The sequence below is a fragment of the Podarcis raffonei genome, chromosome 8 (assembly GCF_027172205.1).
Source record: "Podarcis raffonei isolate rPodRaf1 chromosome 8, rPodRaf1.pri, whole genome shotgun sequence".
In the NCBI taxonomy this organism is placed as follows: Eukaryota; Metazoa; Chordata; class Lepidosauria; order Squamata; family Lacertidae; genus Podarcis; species Podarcis raffonei.
In genome coordinates this window covers 15,230,110-15,252,579 of record NC_070609.1, presented here as the reverse complement: position 1 = coordinate 15,252,579, position 22,470 = coordinate 15,230,110, and the positions used below count along the sequence as shown (strand labels likewise).

Below are 22,470 nucleotides of genomic sequence, written 5' to 3'. Positions count from 1 at the left end.
AATGGGCTGGTTTCCAAATGATGTTTGTTCCTGTCATTCACTGCACCCATTGGGTGAAAGCGTTGGGCACTCTGATGCTATCTACATGCCAAGTAGGTGATCTACCACTGAGCTAGCTTTATTAATTCCCCCAGAACTTTAAAGACCCATCATTTTAATTACATTTAAATCTGTGTCTTCATTGCTTTATGGCTGAATCATGTGCTTTCATGCTTTGCTGATTCTCTGAGCTGCCCAGGGAACTTATTAACATGTTCATGGCAAATGACATAACTAAACGAATGTCCTTTTTTCTGGCTGGCTGTACCAGTTACTAGCCCAACACTGACTATATACCAAGACTGTGACTTATCTCCCTGCTGTCTCTTGCTCGCATAAGACTGGATGATTGAAAGGGGATACATACCATTTTGCAAAGCACAATAATTTTTGAAAGCCAGGAAGAGTATCGATAAGCATGAATAAACTTAGGACAGGAGTAGGGAACCCTTTGGGGTCTTGTGGTCCCCTGTGAGCATCCCCTCCGGATGGGTAATGACTTCAACCTTACTTTCTACAGGGACTGGCTGCACTATATAGCTTCCCTTGGGGTACTTGGTCACACAGCCAATCCAACCACATCTGCACCTGCCACACACCTGACATCACATATAACATCAGGTGTGGAGCAGATGGGTGTGGTTTGAAGAACATGGCGTTGCGAGCGAAACTGCTGCTCATGGCACTTCAGATCTGGGCCAAAGATTCCCCATGCCTGACTTACAGAATGGCAATGTGGAAATGATGGGCATTTCTGGCTTGCACAGAAGTGCCTGTTGCAGTGAGTTCCGAAACACAGGCTACTGTTAACCATGAAAAGGGAGCATTCAGTGATTTAGAGCCATCCCAGGAGACTCAAAGAACCAGAAACATCTTCACTCTTGACATGATTTTATTCACTGGCAAGGAAAAATATTCAAAGTATAAAATTGCATAGGATTAGTGGAAATGGAAATTGCCTGTTAATAATGATGACTGGATTTGTTTCTTTTTAATCTCTCCTTATCTTCCAGGAAGCTGAAGAGATGTTTCAACACATATTTATGTTCTGAGGGCCTAGCAACTTGCTAGTGCATGTATTTGACAGCTGGAGTGCACATGGCGTTCTTCCAAATTTCTACGTACAATCCAGGTATCCCGAGAGTACGTGGCCCGCTCACACAGGCGTGTTTGGTCCCACAGCCACGTTTGGCATAAGTGTATATCTCATCACCTGCAGGAATTGAGAAGAATGTTGGTTTGATTTAAGCTGAGCAATTGACATGGAAATGGGCACTAAAATTCCACTTGGTTCTGCTAGATTTCCCAAAGTGAAATCATGTGAAAGATTGCATAAAACGTGAAAGTTATCAGGTAATCAAACGTCAGGAAAATGGAATAAAGAGCTGTCTGAATGCGGCCTTACCCTGTTGTACGGAAACATCATAGTAGACACATTTGCGCTCCCAGCCGTGGCAGTTTAATGTCTCCGTGGGGCGGCACCTTGGATTCTGAGAGAAGCATCCAGGACACTGTAAGCCATTTGGCCTGGCCCCTAGCCGTGGCACTGAGAGCAAGCACAGAAACAGGGAAGAAACACCTCATCTCAGATCCATTTTCAGATTTTAGATAAAGATAGTTACCCATCCTCCAGTCATTCCCCTTTGGGCTTCTGTCACAATCCTCAAACATTTCACCAAAGGAGCAACCACCCAACTTTGTTTCCCCTTCATAGGGAATTCTGTGAGCCCTCGGGCACCCAGGGCCCCAGGGCCCTGGCACCTATGATGCCACACCAATCTCCCAGTGGTGCAAGATTCCAGTGCTCTCACCCAGGGTTCATGTTTCCTTTGGAATAATGGGCAGCAGAGACAGTGACGCCTTTATGGTATATGGGTTGTTGGTTTTTTTGCAACCTGAGCCTATGATGGAGGGATTCATAGCACTAACATGCCAAGAGGGTCTTGCTTCTCCCATTGCCACAGCCTTGGATTGAAGCAGAAACCAGGCATGGCTCTGTCTCTCTGGCTTCCCAGCCTGCAACTTTGCTTCCAGCTTCTAGCTCTCACACAACTCTGCCCTCTGCCATTTGTCTTTCTAACTACCAACAAGTCAAGGGAGGGGGACCCAACTATTTATTGTCCAGCACAGAACCACCTTCCCTAAGCAGCCCATACTTAGAAGGCCATGACCTCAAGTCGGAAGCTAGGCAGGTTGTTCCAGGAATTGAATCTGTGCTGGATCCAGGAATTAGAAGGGGGCTCAGGCATACAACTGCCCTCCCCCACTCCACTCAACACTAGAGTATGGAGGAAGAGTGTAGCCATTGTGGCTAGTAGCCACAGGTAGCCTTATCCTCCATGAACTTGTCTAAATCCTCTTTTAAAGCTGTTCTAACTGGAGGCCATCACTGCCTACCGTAGGATTGAGTTCCATGGTTTAACTCTGTGCTTACATGAAGAAGTGCTTCCTTGCATCTGTCCTCAACCTGCCAATGTTCAGCTTCAATGTGTCATAGCTGTGAGCATATTCACACATTCACACACACCGAGAGAAGGCAAGTGGGATCACTCCTGCTAGCTGTACGCTTGCGAAACATGGACCACTTATAAATGCCATCTTCCAAAGCAACTACTCTATTCCCAACTTAAGAATGGTCACCGTAAAAAAAAAAATGAATTATAGGGAGAGAACTACCCAAACTGTACAGAAACTTATTCATGTATGCTACTACAGCAGCAAGAATGTTGCTTGCCCCAAAATGGAAAGAATAAGAGTTCCCAGCAAAAGAAGAATGGATACAAAAACTTATGGAATATGCAGAAATTATTAAACTTATCTGGGAAAAAAGAAATCAAGATAACAAACTTTTTATAAAAGAATGGAAGTGGTTTGTTGAATATTTACAAACAAATTTGTATGCATCCAGCTTAACACCCAAAACACCTGGGGAGGAGGTAGAGTTGCAATCCTGTTCCTGCCGTACACAAACAGCCCCACACCCCGGGTTTTGAAGGTGAGAACATGATGGCTGTTAGTGTTGCCATGCGTCCAGAATTTCCCAGACATAGCTGGCAAGTGGCTGTCAGAAACTGTCCAGGCAGAAATTGGCTAAACGTCCAGGCAAATCTGGCTGTATGCTAACCCAGCGATTTCCCCTTATTCAGAGCTTAACAACTTTGGGGGGAAAACAGAGGGGAGAAAGCTCACCAACTTTTCTGTCCAGATATTCACTTTTTGAAATATGGCAAACCTAATGGCTGTACTCTAGGGACATATTCAAACTACAGTGGTACCTCGGGTTAAGTATTTAATTTGTTCCAGAGGTCCATTCTTAACCTGAAACTGTTCTTAACCTGAAGCACCACTTTAGCTAATGGGGTCTTCTGCTGCTGCCGCATTGTCAGAGCCCAATTTCTGTTCTCATCCTGAAGCAAAGTTCTTAACCTGAAGCACTATTTCTGGTTTAGTGGAGTGTGTAACCTGAAGCGTACGTAACCTGAAGCGTATGTAACCTGAGGTACTACTGTATACACAAGCACATGGCTTCCCCCAAAGAATCCTGGGAACCATCCTTAACCAATCAAGGAGTTACCATCCCTGGCACTCTTCGCAAACTACAGTTCCCTAGATTCTTTGAGGTGGGGAGACATGTGCTTTAAATGTGACCTAGTTCATACTAGATGTTCTCAGCGGTCACTACTGCCATTGCATTGCCATTACTGCAATTCTCCATGGCAATGTTTCCCAGGAGCAACCAGTGCCCCTTGGAGCAATGCTGGGGTGCAGTTTGGTGACACGAATCACCCCATCGAAGAGGAAGAGCTTGGAAAAGTCCTGCCAAGGTGCTTACGTGTCACTGATCCAGCATTGCAGAGATCTTTGTGGCAACACTTGGCAGCTCTCCGTTTGCGCTGGTTTGGGAAAGTGAAGCCCATGGGCGTCGGAGGGCAGAACTTTTTCTTGGTGCAGCCTTTGAACGTGGAGAACCATCGGTCATTTCCTGGGGTTTTTCATGGAGGAAAGGCAAAAAGGAAATCAACAGCAATGTCAATCTGAGTACATTAATTTTTGTTTACCTACTCATTTATTTTTGACATGCATATCCTGATTTGCTTTTTAAATGCACACACACAGAGAGAAGCACTACCCATTTTTGCCTGTGGCCATGCCCAAACCTTGGCAAAGGGCCAAAGAATCACCCACCAACAATGTTCTCTGAGGTGAAGATAAGGCAGGCATCTTCAGATAGCGGGCAGGTATAGGGCGTCCCAATGCACGAGTCACTGTTGCTGCTGCTGCAGCGTTCACAGTTCAAGCAAACTCCTGGAAGGGAAAGGAAATGGCAGAATTAAATAAAGGGCTGAGTTCCAGTCAGGTGGTACAAGTGAGCTTTATTCAGGGCTGGCCCAAGACATTTTGTATACCCCCCCCCCCAATATTTCTCCAATGAAAATAGGGATGTCCTAAGGAAAGCGAGACATTCTGGGATCAAATCAGAAACTTTGGCTGGCTTCTGTAAATCTGAGTCTGTCCCTAAAAAACAGGGACAGTTGGAGGATCTGGTTTTGGCACCCTGGGTAAACCACAAAATAGCATAACAAACCACAAAATGGAGGAGGAGAATTCCCTGGATGCCAAGATCCAGCCAAGTGCTGTTTGGTGAGCGAACCCCAGTAGAGCTATAAAATCACAAAATTTGTAGCAAAGTAAAGCATGGAAATAAAGGTTTTTAGATCCTTAAAATGTGTCCTTCAAAGGTCCTTCCAAAATTCACCTCTTCCCCTAGCATAGAAAAAGACCTTACATTTGGTAAGTTAAAATGGTTTACTTACAAACCCTCCAAAGGTCATATTCATGTGCTTTTCCATACAGCATTCAGAAAAGATTGCACAGGCAGAAAAACCTGACTTGGTTACAGTGGTGAAAGTTCCTAAATTATTGGTATACGAACACAACAATGGCTTGTAAGAGCCATGTGGCCTGAGTTGTAGCAACCAGCTCAAAACCTCTTCACTCATTGAACTTCTCTGGTAGATTGAAGTAAACAAAGGCCTTTGATTGCCTTCTTCCCAAGGTGAGAGGGTGTGGCCTAACTGAGCCTTGCACACCAGTTTACTCTATGACATTAAGCCCTTCATGCATTAATTAGACATAAGCATGCTGCTTATATGAGGCTGGTTACTCCACAGTTTGTACTACAACTCCCATCTGTTGGGAGCTATTGTCCAAATGATTTGCAGGATGCCAAACTGGCAAAGGCAGGAGTAAACAATATCAGATTAGATAGGCAAATAATCTAACATGATGTAAGGCAGCAAGAGTAGCCAACACTATGGCCTCCAGATACTGTTGAACTTCAACTCCCATCATCCTTCATCAATGGGCTGGGGCTCATGGGAGCTGAAATCCAACAGTGCCTGGAATGCATTACACTGGCTACCCCTGGCCTAAGGAGTTAAGTCCTACTGACCTACCTGTAACAGGCAGGAGAAGGAAGAGGCAGACGATCAGAGACGTCTGCATGGCCTTGGGAACACATGCAAAAGAAAAAGGGAAACTCGAGCTCAGGTGGCAGCTACATCAGCGATCTCTATTCTAGTCTAGCTGTGGAGGGATTTGGCTTGTGGTCCAGCTGGCCTCCAAGGATAAATGGGGGAGAGTGACCAGCAACAAATATGTGCTTGCTGGCCATGGACATGTCAAACTTACCTTGTGCTTGGTTGGAAAACTGTAGCGAGCATAGAACGTGACAGCACAACTGCTGATAGGAGCGAGACCCTATCATCATATTACACATCTACCTAAAAGTCCTCTCTGATTCTCAATGTGTTATAGGGCCAAATTGAAGATGTTATTCTTAAGCTGTGTTTGTTTTCCTGAATATAATACTAGTGCTTCTGTTCTGTTTCCTAACGTTCCTTTCATACTGCAATACCTGTTGTATTACGGAACTTTGGCTTGTTGACCAATATTCTGGACCAGGGGTGCCAACTTGAATAAAATATTGTGTGGGCCCCGCCTCACATAATCAATCACATGACTCAGTGCACACACATCATTTGAATGGGAATGCCCTTCAACTGGGGGGGGGCAGACTCTCAAATGTTTTATTGCGGGGGGTCCTAGGAGTTGGCTCCTATGTCCTGGACATCATGCTAAATTTATTTCACAGCAATGGGCATGACACAGCAACAAACATCATTGGACGTTCTTGTTCCTCCCCCCCCCCCTTTCCACACATGTATGCTTCTGCTCCCCCATGAGTTCCACATGGAAATAGCAGGAAAGGACTGTATGCTGATCTAACCACCCCAAATTTCATGACTTTACTCCCATGAATTTCCAGGTTAAGTGAGCTGCAAACTGATAATTTTTCCGGAATCAAATCACATGGAAATGAGTTCCAAATATGTACTATATTTCATTAGTTTTCTGCAAATGGCTTTTATGTCATGTGACTTGCCAGATATAATGGGGAAATCAACAGTTAGGGAAACGTTGGGGAAATGGAATAAACAGCTGTATGACCACAGCCTTCATATGTATATAAAGCCCTCAACAGCTTGGGACCGAGTTACTTGCAGGATCGCATTACCCCATAGGTGCCCACTCAGCCTCTTCGACTCGTAGAAGCTTCAGTGACATTAGGCAGAAGAGCAAGAATCATTGCTGCAGCTTCTTAGAGTTTTCAGGTGCATAAACCCAGCAACTGTGGAGGCTTAGAACACCTATTGTCTGACATGATTATGAGATCAGCAGTTTGCTCTTCCAGCTTCTGCTTATCATTCCACAGCAGAGCTGGCCATCCAAGTCTTGCTGAAATCCAATCACTATCAGCCCCAGCCAGCTTGAAACAGTAAGGAATTGTGGGAGGTGTAATTCAGCAAAATCAAGCGGGGGCAGCATAGGGTCTCCATCCCTGTCCATAGTTACTGAGCTGATGTTTCTCTCTCTCCACTTGAATTTATTGCAGGGTTGGGAAACTTGATCAGGAGAATGGGCCAGCTTTGATGGCAGGGTGTGTGTGCTGCCCAACAAAAAATCAGCTGATGTCCCCATGAGGTCAGGTGATCCATTTTTGCCCACATGGTATGAATTCAAGCATGGAAGGCAAAGGCACAGCATTTTGCAAAAGCTGATTGGTGCTTTGCAGGTTTCTGAGTTTATGGATTGCTCAGTTATCACCTTGCAGGCCTCAAAATCTTGGCAGGTTTTAAAAGTGAGAAAGTTGGAGTCCTGCTTATTTTCTCTCCCCCAGCTGCTCTGTCTCTTTTGACTCCAGACTTGGAGTCCTTAACTCCTCCCATAAACACACACACACACACACACACACAAAACTTCTTCTACTACTACTACTGCTGTCTTGTCCGGGTTCAACCTCAATCCCTTGACCACCATCCATCCTCCAACCACCTCCATGCACTCAGCTAGGACATTCACTGCTCTCACTGGTGCCTACTATGAAGGGACCCAGTACTTCTCAATCTGCTACTGTTCACCAGCTGGGCTGCACACTCTGGTTTATGTCCTTGAGCTGTGCTCAGGCTTCTCGCTTGACAAAATGGAGATACGGCTAGGAGCATAGGCATGGCTGGAATGGTAGTGGGACTTGCATCTGATTTTGTTTTTTTTATAAGATATTTATTGAAATTTTCCACTTTAATACATTAAAAAATCAAAAAACAAAAAACAAAAAAGTTAAAAACACATAAAGTTTACAATCCTTATTTTTCTATAACATATTTCCCTGACCTCCCCACACCTCCCCTTCTTATATTCCAGTTCAAATTGTTAGTTCAACAAGTTCTTATCCCCAATTTTTGACCTTTTTCTATTTAGTTCATTTTAAAAAAGCCAATTTTACCTTATAAACATCAATATTTATATATCAATACTCATTCTTAAAACCTCTTTCTAAAGTCGACCCAAATTCCCTTCCACGACTTCCCCAATTTTCATACGAATAGCAAAACAGAGTAAAAGCAAAAATAGATTGTAATTATGCACCCTTTGGATCCCCAAACTCCACCTCCCCCTTTCCCGGTTTCAATCCCCAACAAATGTCCATCAGTCTTAATCTACTATCAGCCTGGAGATCTCACGTCCGAGGCTCTTAATTCTCTCTCAATTCCTCTCTGCCGGTTTTTTTGATAGTCCTTAATATTAAACACCAGATCTCGGAGAAGCTCTAGCCGATTGGGATCCATGTTTCTTCCAGCCAGACCTCCATACTTAAAAGTGGAGCCCGAATCTTGTTTCTTACTCCTTTCAAGTCCAAATGTCCCCAAAGCTCCAACTTCCACCTTAATCAAATTTGTAATCCTTGTTTTTTCAGATCTCCACATAAGGAGATCTCTCCATTCTTCAATCTCCAATTCAAACCAGATTTTCAACATCAAGTTCTTATTTTCCTTTGTAGCCATCATGTCAGGCCTCTGGCTCTCCTTTGTCATCTGCAGCATTACAGCTCCTCCTTCCTTTTCCTCAGGAACAACATATATCTCTTTCTCCACACTCTCAGGAAAGTTAAATGGTGTTGGATTGAAACTGAGTGGTTTCTAGCTGTAATGATATAAAGGAACATAGATGGGGGGAAAGGGTTTGAAAAATAAGGTAATGTTATAAGCTGTAATGCTTTAAATGAAGGATTTGCTGAACAAATAACTTTAATTGGGATACAAGGAGGAGAAGTATGAGGAGGTCTGAGAAATTTGTTATTTAAAAGTATGATTTATGAACTTTATGTCTTCTTTAATGTTTTTGTTTGTTCTGTTTTTGTTTGTTTGTTTAAAAAATTGGAAAATTTAATAAATATTCTTAAATAAAAAAAAAAGTTCTCAAGTTTCTCTTCTTGTCCAGCTGCATGGACTTCCTGAGTCAAGTCCTTATCAAATTCAATGAGTTTATTTACTGTTAAATCCAGAGTTGCAACATTTGTAGCCAAAACATCAATTTGGCCTTGTAACTTTCCCAAGAGAACAAAAACTCTGTCCAATTAGCATGTATTTTCCCTCCTTCAGCCATTCTTGTAATGTCCCAAAACCCTCTCTAGAGGGATTTTGGTTACTTAAAATTCCTTCCAGTTCAAATCCAAAAGTCAAGTTAGTTTGTATCAATTCTTCCTTGTTTTCAACAAATTATAACCAAATTGTAACAAATATAACCAGCAGAGACAACAGAAACAAAGTTCTCTTTTTTAGTCTTGACAGCTAATTTGACAGCTGTCAAACTCTTCAATACCTCTTCAACAGGCTCTCTCACGGATCCCTCCCGGGTCCGGGGGGGTGGCACTTCAGCTCCCAAAATTAGCTCTTATCCTCCAGTAAAATTACTTATACTGCCAAATTGTGAAATTAATGCCTTTTGCCCAATAAACAAGAAAAAATTCTCTCGACCTTAGTTAGCTGATCCTTACTTTAGATTATTTACAAGACGGGGAGACGGACTTCCTGTATGCGCCTTCCCCGATCGTGCCTAATTCAAAAAAAAAATTCTTTGTAAATCCAATTTCCGTACTACTCACGGGTTGTTGCTTTTAATGTCCAATTGTTCACAAGAAGAAGTCAGCGCTCTCCGACCATGGCATGCGGCTTCACTCCGCAGGAGAAGCAGTCAACTCTCAGCACCGCACCGCTCACCCCGTCCCCTGTTCCAAAGCCTTTAAAAAGGCTCCTTCGCGGGTCGGGGGGCGCAAATGGTGCCCGCCGAGTCACCAAGTTCACAGGCTTCACCGCCTATGATTTCTGAGGGTCCCTGCGTCGCCGCCGCGGCAAGACCCAACTCCTGCGGAGCTCGGAGGGAATCCGCCATTAGCCGATGGCGCTGACCCGGAAGTCTCGGGACTTGCTTCTGATTTTGGGCTTTAGTTTCTTCATTTGTTTTAATTGAGGTTCATCTCTTTTTTTATATACAATAATCTTGGACAAACCTAAGCAGTGTTGCTTTGCCCCAGACTGACCAAATCACTTTTTGAATCAATACAAAGTTACATTAGGAAGAAACACAACTATCTCCTCTGTAGCCTCACCTGCGCCACCCCACCCAGCCATGCACGAAGCCTCTGACTGGGACCTCCCCTTAGTGCTAAAGCCTTCCTTAAACTCTTATTGACAGTCATCTGGGAGAAGTAAATATAACCGTTTTTGGACTGAATATTCTTTATCGGGCCTGCAATCTTTCATTCAGAAAACAGTTGGGAACCCTGAAAAGAAACCTGGAGGAGGATGGGGAGGCATTGTGGTTTTGTCCCCAAGTTGGGTTGAGGAAGAAATTCAATTTTGTCTGCATATTAATGAGAAACTAACTCGTTTGCACTTCCCAGATCAATATGTAAACTAAAACTCAGCTTTCAAATATCCCGTTTCTCAGAATTTTGCAATGTAGTTCATAAACCAAACAGTCTATACAAAAATGCATTTATGTAGGGGAAGTGCCAAAAGTGCATATTTCGGTGATAATAACATATGTACAAATGCATTTTTGGGGGGAAATGCTAGCAAAACTCTACACTAGTCAAACTGCAATTACAAATTGTGTTTATTAGGAGAAATTCATGCTAAAATGTGGATGGATTTTCACCTTTTTTATTTAAAAAAATGCAGATTGCTCTAGTATTGTGGAGAATTGAATTTAAGATTTTTTAAAAAATGAGAAACTTAAGAGCACTGATCTTGACAGATTTGTCCATTCCGGTGCCCAAAAGCTCACAACATGGATCCTACAAATTGCCTGGCATGGGAACAAAACTCAGGAGAGAAACTTCAGGAAGAGAATGCTGGAGATACTGGGTAGCAGGAGGAGAAAGGATCTCTTGCCCAGAATATGGTTGGTGCTGGAGGATTTAGCAGGCTTCCATACTGCGTTTCGCATTTTGTAGCAGGTTCCGTTAATGAACCCGATTAGGCTATAGAGTTCACCCACGTTGCTTGTTCCACAACCCTTCACGACAAAAGACTTGGAATCTGCAAGTAGACATGGTTAATAGTCATTGACAGTTTTATCCTCTGTGAATCTGTTCAATACTTTTTGAAAGTCATCCAACATGATGGCCATCATCACTACGTCTTATAAGACCGAATCCCATCATTTAACTATGCACTAGGCGAAGAATGCTTATTTGTTTGTTTGTTTATAAATTTTATTTATAAATTTCAAAAAATAAAATACAACTAGTCAAAAAATTTCCAATATGCATTCCCTTGGTAATCAACTTCCCTTCCACCCTTCCTTGGTTTTCTCAAATTATCTTTTGCTGCTGCATATGATAATTATTCTATACCTTTTTTCCTCCACCTTATTCTCAAAAAAACTTTTGCTGTGAGCTTACTCCAAACCTGCTAGCATTTTAACACGTTTACAATATTTTTAAAATAATCTATAAACATTTTCAGATCCTCCTTGAAAGCTGTCTTGTCTTTGATTCTTTGATTCTTTGGTACACCTGGTCCAATTATTGCTAGAAGAAAAGCTTCTGGTCTTTTTGGGAGAGTCCTCTTAATATATTTTTTTTCAATCTCATTGCGTATCATCTCCCAAAATCCTTTAGCTGCTCTACAAGTCCATCACATATGATGAAATGTGCCTTCTATTCCTTTACATGTACCTAATTCTGACTCATACAAGACTTCCTTATTTGGCCAATCTGAACGTCCAACATTTAGCTTGATAATCTCATCTCAAGGTTCTACTCATTTGAAAATGACTTATGTGAAGGAGCCCAGATTCAATCCCTCACCCAAAACATTTTAGTGCACCAAAGGACAATTCACACAATCCATTAGCACCTTATCATGGATACATTCCCTGCATGCTCCGGCACAGCACTCGTTCATTTCAATGATGCTTGCATCAGAGAACACCCTGGAAGACTGTTACTTGAGGTTCAGGGCAGCAGGTCTCTCGCTCTGCCACCTGAGGTGTCCATCTTGGCTCATGGTTGGTCCATCTCTGGAAGCTCCAGAGGCAGCATTCTCCTCCCACCTGTTCCCTCTACCCCATGCAATCCCTCTTCCTCCCCTGCTAAGTACCTTCCTTAGGGCCGTAGGTCCCTGTTACGTTGATGCAAGTATTTTCTGCATCTGTGCATGAGACTTTTCCGCCATTGCAGGTTTCCTCTGTGTCAGCAAAACATCCAATTGGGCAAATGAGCCCATTCTTTCTTGAAGAAGTTGGAGGAACTAGGGAGCAAAGAAGAAAGAAGCAAGGGGTTTGCGGATTTCTAAATAGGAATCTAAGAAGAGGCCTGATGGTTCCTTGACAGGCCTGATTCACACACGCACTGGTAGCAGCCAGTGTGTTGGGGTGAAGCAACCCTCCTAAAGCTGGCATTTCTGCTGTTTACCTGTATGGAGGTCCACCAAGCACCCATGCAACTGCCCTGCCTGATCCATCACATCATAGTGGCTGCTACTGGTGTGTGCTAGAAGTGAGATGGGAAACAGCAGTACATGGAGTACTTGCACATGATGGAGCAGGAAAAGGATGCAGGAGGTTGTAGTTGTGTGAATGCAACAGTGGAAGCTCTGGACTGGCTCACCAGTAGACCCACATCTTTCTAAACCCACCTTCATCTCTTCCAAGCAGGGCCCAGCAATGCCAGTGTTAGGAGGTCGGCTTCGCGTGCAACCCCCATCCTGTCCCACACTCAGAATTTCTTTTTCTCATGCCAGGTGTGTGAAAACTTTGGCCCTCCAGATGTTGGTAAACTACCAACTCGCAACATCCTTCCCTGCTGGCCATGCTTGTTGGGGCTGAAGGATGGTACAGTTAAGCAACACCTGGAGTGCCACTGGTTCCCCACACCTGTCTAATAACACCTGCTTGTTATGGACGGCATTCCCAAACTGAGGGGGCGGTGGTGTTTGGCGACATGCAGGCACCCACTGAGCCTGTTCCCCCAGAAGCACTTTATTTTGATGTTGTTTTCTTTTAACATTTTCTTTGTAAGAAAGAATGAGGTCCAGAGACAACTTCCGTCCCTGCCTTACGTTAGGAAGAGAACAGGTAGAGGGACTAAAACTTCATACACTCCATGCTATTCCTACCAATTTCAAATGCAAATTGTGTATGGAATCAGCTACATTAGTAAAGAAAGAACATTTTACATTTGTTATAATGTTGTAACACCAGATGGCACCATAGAGCAGAGAACTTTTCTACACAATTTTACATAGAGTTTTTTTCTTTTGTTATAACAATTTCTAATTTCTTTTTTGCAATGTGTTCCTGAAACAATAACACTGCATTCCTGGCGGATTTATCCTGCTTTCATTTGTTCAGTGATGCTTCCCAAGTTCTCATACATCATTATCACTGGCTGGAGGGGCTGGCTATAGAGCAACAAAAGTGGGGAAAACATAAACCAATACATTTTTAGAATGAAAAGTTAAGGGGGTTCCACGGGTAGTAATGGGATGCTCACTGATTGGAAATGAATCCATGTGACTAGCCCAAAACCTTTGCACACGCAAACAAGATTGAAATGATTGAGACCACCCCAATAGCATCATGAGTAGAAATCAACCTGGGTGCACCAGGAAAATTACATTTGGAGGGACCCTGATATGCAATTCTGTTGTCAGAAAGGGGGCAGATGATGACTTACCTCCCCATTTTAAGTTTGCATTGCAGCCATCTGTGGTACAGCAAGCTGAGGTGTGGCGCAAATGTTTCCCATCTCCTATGGTGATGGTAAAAGCATGGGCACAAGACAAAATTCTCCCACATGTATAGAATGTTGCATTAAACTTTGGGTCTGTTTACCGGAAGATAAAAAAAGACAAACAGCAGGTCAAGAGACCCCATCCCCCAGAATTCTTCATTCTCTGCCTAACTCTATTGTCTCTGCTCTGCCTCGCCCTTCCACCTTGGTTCCAAGTACTCCCAAGGGAATATGGCCTCCCAGAGTATAAGAGCCTCTAGATCAGACCAGAACACAGTATAATCATAGAAACATAGGAGCATCTTCTTTTGGTGACCAAGGTCCCAGGTTCAATCCCACCTTCTCAAGGTAGAGCTGGGGAAAAGGCTTCCTGTTTGCAACTTTGCTAGGTGTGTTGTAGTGTATTTTTAAGTAAAGGGATTTGTGCCATTGGCATGCACAGCCATGTGCCATCATTACCATCCAGCAGGTTGAACCAAAAACCACCTTAGACATAACTGCCCAGAGGTCAGAAACACTGGAGGGGGTGCTACAGGCTCCCTAAATAGCACCCGTAGCAGAGGCAAGACCAGTGGCATAGCGTGGGGGGACCAGGGAGGCAGTGGCCCCGGGTGCAAAATTCTGCAGACAGGCTCCGGCTTCTGTGGGGATCCCCACCTTGCCTAGGCGAAGACAGCAAAGCAGCCCAGTCCCTCATGGACTGAGTGTGGGTGGAGGGAGGCCACCACAGTACAGCATGGCACTCTTCTTCACAAGCATCAGGGGGGTACACCCACGAAGTTGTGTGGGCAGGTAGGTGGTGTAACACAGCCCCACTTGGTCCCGATGAGGGGGGGTGTGCTATGGAGGCATTGGCTGCTTGCCTGCCCCGGGTGCCAGCAACCCACGGCACACCACTGGGCAAGCCATCGACCCTGTCAATTGTCATGCTGATTCTTGATCATTCTCAAAGCCTCCAAGAGGAACCACATGATGCCAGATACTTGTCAGGTTTCCATGACCCTCTCCTTCTTCCAACGCTTCCTTACCTGTCAGTGTGTACTCATCCTTGATGGTCACACAGGTGTCGAAAGCACTGGAACATTCTTTCGGAGCTTGGGTAGCATCATAGCCTTGTATACATTTCAAGGCTGCTGGAAGACGAGAGAAGGACATCATACAACTATGGGACTTGAAGCACCCTCAGGCATTGAACAAAATGGGGAAAAGCCATAGAAACAGGATGTCCCATTCAGTGCGTAATGCAGGCTGTGGGCAGCATATTCCCAAGAGTACACAGCACAATGTGAAATGTGTCCTCCTGGTTCTGACCTTGGCTGCGTACACACCATGCATTTAAAGTGTACTTAAAGCACTTAGCTTCCACCCAAAATCCTGAGAACTGTAGCTCACCCCTCATAGTACAACTGTACTCAGCACCCTTGACAAACTATGGCTCCTGTTATTCTTTGACGGAAGCAAGGTGCTTTACATGTGTGCTGTTGTTATAATTAACAAATTTTAATAGAAGTGTTTCTAAAAAGTAAGGTGCTTTTCAAGCCAAAATGGCATCTTGCCCAGTTTTCACCTTCCAGTTATCTACTACATGCCTTCAGAAACATGGGTGCCCAAAATAATAATTCATGGGTAGGTAAGGGGGACACACACGGAAAGCTGGGGAGCACAACATTTCTCAAAGAGAGAGAGAGAGAGAGAGAGAGAGAGAGAGAGAGAGAGAGAGAGAGACTGTACTTCTTTCCTAATATTCTTGGTTGTTGAAATACTACCCTAACTTTGCCATATGTCCAGAATTTCACAGACATAGCCAGAATACTGCAGTCGGAAGCAGTGTCTGGGTGGAAATCGCTAAAATGTCCAGGAAAATCTGGACATATGACACCAATGTCAGAAGTCTTGATTTTATGAATTTCCAATAAAAGCTCAACAACTTTTTTGTCCAGATTTTCACTTTTTGAAATATGGCAACCCTATGCTAGACACATACCCTTTTCCTTTTCCTTTTCAAGCAAAGCTGGGAATACGGGGCTCACTGTCCAGTGGACGCCCTGGTCCAGGAAGGTCATACACAGGGCAGGAAGACATCACCCTTCTCCTAGATGTTTGCCTTGCCCACTTGGCCTTCAGGGGTATGGTGCCTCTGAAACTAGGAGGTTACATTTAGCATCTAAATTTTAGCTCACATGGCTCAAAGCCACTGAGGAGCCTCTCCTCCAGGGATCAATCTAATTCTACTTTCATTCCTTCTAAGGCAGTATTACCACCAAGCCTTGTAGCAGTGAATTTCAGAATGTGCTTTATGGGTTGTTGTGCAAGAGGAAGCACTTCTTTCATCAGGCCTAAACAAATTGCTAATTGTGTTAACTGGGTGCTGAACTGGTGGCTTTTCAACTCCAACCCCACCAGCGCACCTGCATGGAACTGGCTCTGCCATTAAGCAAACTGAGATGGCTGCTTCAGGCAGCAGAAGTTCCAAAGGCGGCAGCTTCACAGGTGACTCACCTGCCCTGCCTCCTCCACCACGAATGATCTTGCAAGCATGCAATAACTTTAGCCATTTCAGCAATATCATACCTGAATTAGGCGTCAGTGCTAGCAATGCTTCTCCACCCGCAGCCAAGGCAGCTGAGCAGGGGAGAAGCGGAGACAGTGGCATTTTCCATTACCCTTTTTACCTACTAAGAGTAGACCTTTGGAAGTTAGCGGATATGACTTAGGCTCATCCATTTGCAATATATACTCTTGAGTAGCACTTAGCTGAATACTGTATATTTTAGCCAACACCTTTAGAACTTACAGCAGATTACTACCAGTCTATGAGTCTATGATTCCCCATCACCAAAGGCATCCACTCAAAAGCTAGCATGGAAATCTAAATGGAGAAAAAACACTAGCTCTTGTGTGCACCTCAGCTCTTCCTTTTGCTAAAAGATGGCAAGAACATTCTGTGCAAAGTTTTTAACCCCCCTGGATTAGCATCAGATGATGGCACAGTTGATATTGTTTGGATTTTATCTACCCGTGCTGCTCAGCAAGTAGCGCTAGGCTGTTTATATCATGTGAATGTCTGAGAGTGTGAGACAGGGGGTTGGACTCGATGGCCCTTGTGGTCTATTCCAACTCTATGATTCTATGATTCTAGGAAGTCTCAGTACTGTTGGAGTTCTGTTGGAAGTTAGTTTCACTTCTGTGTGAGATGCTGTTCTGTACTGGTGCTGAGAGAGCACAGACATGCTGATGGATTCTTTGTATATAGACTGTAAATAAAGTAGTTTTAGAGCTACTAATTGACTCTTTATTCTGCTATGAGATGCCAGAGCACAAGCGTGCTCCTCTCAGGAGGGAGGGGTCACTTATCACCAGTCTCTCTGGACTGAGGAACATTTACAGCCAGAGAGTGACCACCGGAGAGATGCCCCGGTGTCTTGGGAAGGTGGTGGCCTTCCCGAGTGTTTTTCCAACAGATATGTCATTCCAAAGTACTGGTCTTTCATTCTGTCCCTAACAGCATAGTAGGAAAATGGATGTGATCAATGATAAATAACTTACGTGGATCCACAGAGGCAACTAAGAGTGGCGAAAGAAGGCAGAGCACAAGGAGAGGCACCATGCTGTCGTAAGGTAGGGCCAGGAACAATGCTGAGCTTGAGTGCTTCTTGCGCCCAGATTTATGTGCACAGGGCATTTTATGGATGGGGCTCCTATGTCAACATTGAATGACTTGCTCCAATAACTGCAGTAAAAGGATTGCTGTGCTGCGTAAATACCTGTAAAGCAACTGGGTGCAGGTGTCCCTCTTATAGTGTTGGGCAGTGTCTACCTGGGGTTCAAGGACTCCCTGGAACAATCGGTAGATTCTGTAAGGCAAATGGGTGGAGATGCCCCTCTTATTGTATTGTGCAATATCTACCTGGGGTTCAAGGACTTTCTGGAACAATCGTTGGATACAGACAACAAATCTGATGGCAAACGTGATGCATTTCTACCGGTTTGTAATACATCTTACATATTATGACTCATTCCATTTATTCTCCCGCTCCTCTGTGGAAACACTGACTTTAAACAGTTGACTTATCCTTGAAACACAGTTCTGCTCCTGTATTGTTTGCTGTTTATTGCTGCATTCCAAAGCGATTTGCATATATTTTCCCTATGTTGGAGCACCTACCACTACAATATTGCTATTGAAAGGAATCCTGCCTTCGTCCCGGTGTTCCCTGACAGCAATTTATTACGTTTATTATTTCTTGTTTAAGAACCTTTGTATAACTATGCATAAATTATATGTGGATGCTTATGATTTGTATATTTTGTAGTATGATAGATCTAATAATAATACATTATTATGTTGGAGCTGTATCTCCTGGCAGCAGATGACAGAGACATGAGGTGTAAAAATACTCAGAGTTTTTTTCACAAGCTTACAAGCATAAACACAAAGTGTGTGAGTGTCCTCTTTGCAGGCAAAAACAAATCACAATCTATCTCCCTTTATACTCATAACCAGCTGTACCCTATCAGATCAGAAAACCACACCCTGAACTAAAGAAACAGTTCTTAAAGTTACAAGCATCTTTTTCTGTTTCTTTGCAAAATGACTCCTAACATATTAGCCATGTGTTGCGTTTGGATTTGAGCAGATACCTCTATGGAGGCAGGCATGGCAAGACTGCTTTTTTATTCTAACAAGCCTGCAAGGTAGGTTAGGCTGAGAGATAGTGTGTAGCCCGATGTACATCACCCTGGGAGTTGTTACGAAAAAGGAGCAATGCAGAAGCAAGCACCAGGTGGCTGGAATGGTAAACAGGAAACTAATGTTATTGGATTGTCCCGTGGGAAACTGGGACTGCTTGTAAAGTGCTCTGAGAGCCGGATGTTACCTCAGAGCAGCACATGACCCTGTACCGGAAGTACATGGGAGGAGTTTTTTCTCTCTCTGCACTGGGAAGCAAAGTGTACAGACATGTTTCTCTGTACTGCTGAAAGACAGAAATAAAGACATGTAGATATATTTCTGTCTGTCTCATTCCCCCTCCCTGGGGGAGGAGTGGTGTGTTCTTTTCACGTTAGAAAAGGATCGCCGAAGAGACCTCCTTTGATCTTGCCGGGAGTCGCTGGCAGGGGAGGTCATAAGGAATCAAGCCGGGCACCTGGAGGGTGGCCAAATTCCTCTGGACTAAGAGCTAAGCTGGAGGCTCTGACTTTTGGCTTGATCCCGACAACTGGTAGCAGACCGATGGATATCTGGTCTATGAGAATCTGCATGAGAGGTGAGAGGTCGATGAATCGTTGCCATCCTCTGCACCTAAGGAGATAAAGAAAAGCGTCTGCCTGCAGCCAGAAGCTGAAACAGACAGCTGGACACCGAGAGGAGTGTGTTTCAAGGCAACGGAGAAGGTATGCTGCTTTTTGGGGGAGAGAAGAGTGAACGCAGAAAGGTTTAATTTCTGGTTCACAAGAGCTGCGTTTGAAAAACAACAGCTCTGAAAGAGCAAACTTGCATACCAGGAATTCCTGTGGTCAGAGATAAGGAGTTCCGTCCTGAGCAGGTTGCTAGGCAACGTCTGCCAGTTACTGAGTGGGCTAAAAAGAGCCTGGGAAATCGAAAGTGTATCTGCGCAGCTGTGCAAGGGTTTTGAAAAAAACAGCCCAAAGGCAAGCCTGCCAGTGAAGCAGTAAACAAAGACTTTTGGAGGTTTACTGGCTTGAAAAGTGAAAGCTGGCTTGAGATTGAGTGAGAAAACTGACCCTTGGATTCAGCATGGATTCCAAGAAGGCGGGAGGTTTGCCCTATCCCCCTCCCCTCACTAATGACAATTATTCATCTTGGTCTATAAAGATGAAGGCCCTGCTGCAGAATCAGAGGGTCTTTGACGTGATTGAGAACCCCATCCCAGCAGCACCAACCCGAGGTTGGGAGTCACAGAATCTGAAAGCCAGGACGGCTATAATTCTGTGTGTGTCAGATGACCAATTGGTGCATATTCAGGGTTTGGAATATGCACGGGAAATTTGGGATATGCTGAGAAGAACACATCAGAGGGATGCTGGTTCTTCAGCGTTGCTGTATTTTGAGAAGCTGACCAATCTGAGGCTTGCGCCTGATGGAGATGTTCAAGCGCACCTGACGGAGATGAAATATCTGCGCCAGCAGATGGTGGAACGCAATTTCCGTCTGCAGGAGGAAGTGTTTTGCTTCATGATGATCAACAGCTTAAATCGGACTTACAAAACCGTTGCCAGTCAGCTTGGTTCCCTCCCGGCTCAGGATTTGACCGCGGAGAGGGTGTGTGCCGTAGTTCTGAATGAACAGGACAGACTTGCTGCACTGGAAGTAAAGGACAGGGGGAGGGAGGAACGGAGTTCTAATTCCCCCACCGATGAGGCTACTGGAAAGGATGCTGTAGCTTTGAATGTTGTCCAGTGTTACAGTTGTGGACAGGCTGGGCATCTTCAGCGGAGCTGCAAGAAGCCACGTCAGCCAAAAGGAGCGAAGGGCCGCTCAGCAAAGCCTGAGGCGTCAGGCAAAGGTCATACCAAGCCTATGGTGGAACCTGCAAAGGCTTTGATGGCGAAGGGAACCACGCCAGATGTTGGGAACGCGTTTATTATCGACACCGCAGCGACCGTCCATATGTCCCCACACAAAGGACTCTTTTCAACGTTTAAGAAGCAAAGCTTCACTGTGACACAGGCCAATGGTCAGGAGCTGGAAGCGGCCGGCGTGGGGACTGTCTATCTTAAGAGTCTGGACTTGGCAATAAACAATGTTTACTTGGTTCCTGAATTGAAGTTCAATCTGCTGAGTGTTTCGCAGATTGCAAAAAGAGGACTGAAACTGTCCTACGATGCTGAGAGCTGCGAGATCTACAAAGATGGAGAGTTATATCTTTCTGCCAAACAGAAGGATGGACTTTATTTGTTGACTTTTGACCAAAGTGATTACATGGAATGTAATTCATCTGTGTCTAACCTAGTTTCTCTTGCAGGTGTGAGCAAGAAGAAGACCGGAGTCAACAGGGCATTTCAGCGGGTGTATGCTGATGTGATTGGTCCTCTAGAACCATCTAGAGGCAATGCAAGATATTATCTTGTGTGTGTGGATCATTTCTCTAACTATGTCTGGGTTTATGTGTTGAGAAAGCCAAAGGAAGCCTTGGAGAGGTTTCAGGAGTTTTGTGACAAAGTTAAGAGTATGCATGATGCTAACATTGATTATCTATTCACAGATGAGAAGCAGATTTTTCTTTTACAGGATTTCCAGAGGTTCCTGCAGAAGAAGGGGATCAGACACAAGATTTCTGTTTCAGCGGAAGCGTGGAACAGGGGTGTCTGTGTACGGGTGAACAAAGAATTGCAAAAGGGGATGGAAGCGCAATTGCTTAGTTCACATCTGCCACATGAGTACTGGGCCGAGTCTCTAATGTCGTTCTGCTATACGAAAGTGAGAAAGGTTTCAAAAGAGTTGGGAAGTTCTCCTTTTGAGAAACTGTTCCACAGGAAACCTTCTGTTGCCCATTTCAAGGTTTTTGGGTCTCATGTAAGAACTGAAGCTCCAGGTGGAGTAAAGAATGCCAGAGGCATTTTTGTGGGGTATGAAAAGGGTCTCTACAGAGTAATTTTGTCTGAATCTGGTCAGGTGATTCTCACAAAATTTCTAGAGAGTGCTCCTGAACAGGAGAGAGTGATAGTACACACATTTCCCACTGAGGACGATTCAGATGATGATGATTTCACTGATTTCAGCTGTACTGAAAGTGATGACACAGATAGCTCGGAGAGCTCAGTTGTCACAGTCATTGAGAGGAAGTCTCACACAATAGATAGGCCTTCACAACTGAAGGATGAACCACTGTTTACCATTGGAACTAGTTCTCCAAAGAGTCCTGAGACTGGACCAGTGAGCAGAGAGGATCAGCACCTCATACGTAGGTCTGAGAGAGTTACAAAGGGTCAACCACCCAAGAGGTACTCAAAAGAGTTTGCTAACTTAGCTGTTGCATGTGTTGCTGTTGTAAACAACCGAGGACAGGTTGGAGCTGTGTCTAAGTCAGAGACAAAGACACAACAGAGGGTTGCTAGCCAAGGTAATGCAGATGCACTCATTCCTTGGAAACCAGACAACCAGAGAGGTACACTGGGGAAACCAGTGGCGGGGAGTTCCAAGGGTGGAACTGAAACAACAGGGGAGTGTTATGTGTATAACAACTGTTTGTTTTCTTCTCTGGATAATGCTTTGCTTGCTGCAACACGCATTGATTCTTTTGGGGGAGGATGTTACGAAAAAGGAGCAATGCAGAAGCAAGCACCAGGTGGCTGGAATGGTAAACAGGAAACTAATGTTATTGGATTGTCCCGTGGGAAACTGGGACTGCTTGTAAAGTGCTCTGAGAGCCGGATGTTACCTCAGAGCAGCACATGACCCTGTACCGGAAGTACATGGGAGGAGTTTTTTCTCTCTCTGCACTGGGAAGCAAAGTGTACAGACATGTTTCTCTGTACTGCTGAAAGACAGAAATAAAGACATGTAGATATATTTCTGTCTGTCTCATTCCCCCTCCCTGGGGGAGGAGTGGTGTGTTCTTTTCACGTTAGAAAAGGATCGCCGAAGAGACCTCCTTTGATCTTGCCGGGAGTCGCTGGCAGGGGAGGTCATAAGGAATCAAGCCGGGCACCTGGAGGGTGGCCAAATTCCTCTGGACTAAGAGCTAAGCTGGAGGCTCTGACTTTTGGCTTGATCCCGACAGGAGTTTCATGGTTGAGTGGCGATCTGAACCCAAGCCTTCCTAGTC

General features: G+C 44.5%; 2 protein-coding genes across 2 annotated transcripts; both read right to left on the bottom strand.

Annotated features, from left to right (window-relative positions):
• Positions 1-913: 913 nt before the first annotated feature.
• LOC128420382 (phospholipase A2 inhibitor and Ly6/PLAUR domain-containing protein-like) lies at positions 914-6,706 on the bottom strand. The gene is made up of 6 exons (XM_053401981.1): positions 6,617-6,706; positions 5,496-5,547; positions 4,225-4,344; positions 3,872-4,021; positions 1,445-1,585; positions 914-1,252 (listed from the first exon to the last, which is right to left on the bottom strand). The coding sequence occupies exons 2-6, from the start codon at positions 5,542-5,544 to the stop codon at positions 1,107-1,109; spliced, it is 606 nt and encodes a 201-aa protein (XP_053257956.1). The 5' UTR covers positions 5,545-5,547; positions 6,617-6,706; the 3' UTR covers positions 914-1,106.
• Positions 6,707-10,450: 3,744 nt separating this feature from the next.
• On the bottom strand, positions 10,451-15,744 carry LOC128419208 (phospholipase A2 inhibitor and Ly6/PLAUR domain-containing protein-like). The gene is made up of 5 exons (XM_053399634.1): positions 15,666-15,744; positions 14,710-14,814; positions 13,625-13,774; positions 12,048-12,197; positions 10,451-10,982 (listed from the first exon to the last, which is right to left on the bottom strand). The coding sequence occupies exons 1-5, from the start codon at positions 15,742-15,744 to the stop codon at positions 10,768-10,770; spliced, it is 699 nt and encodes a 232-aa protein (XP_053255609.1). The 3' UTR covers positions 10,451-10,767.
• Positions 15,745-22,470: the final 6,726 nt, after the last annotated feature.

What these genes read in the sequence shown, in the direction of transcription:
- LOC128420382 (XM_053401981.1), bottom strand. Translation starts at nt 5,544, where the DNA reads ATGCAGACGTCTCTGATCGTCTGCCTCTTCCTTCTCCTGCCTGTTACA. An exon ending in CCTTCTCCTGCCTGTTACAG is followed by an intron (nt 4,345 to 5,495) that starts GTAGGTCAGTAG and finishes TTTCCCTTCCAG; the next exon opens with GAGTTTGCTTGAACTGTGAA. An exon ending in TGATGTTTCCGTACAACAGG is followed by an intron (nt 1,253 to 1,444) that starts GTAAGGCCGCAT and finishes CAATTCCTGCAG; the next exon opens with GTGATGAGATATACACTTAT.
- LOC128419208 (XM_053399634.1), bottom strand. Translation starts at nt 15,744, where the DNA reads ATGACCTTCCTGGACCAGGGCGTCCACTGGACAGTGAGCCCCGTATTC. An exon ending in TGAAAAGGAAAAGGAAAAGG is followed by an intron (nt 14,815 to 15,665) that starts GTATGTGTCTAG and finishes CTCGTCTTCCAG; the next exon opens with CAGCCTTGAAATGTATACAA. An exon ending in TGCAAACTTAAAATGGGGAG is followed by an intron (nt 12,198 to 13,624) that starts GTAAGTCATCAT and finishes TTTGCTCCCTAG; the next exon opens with TTCCTCCAACTTCTTCAAGA.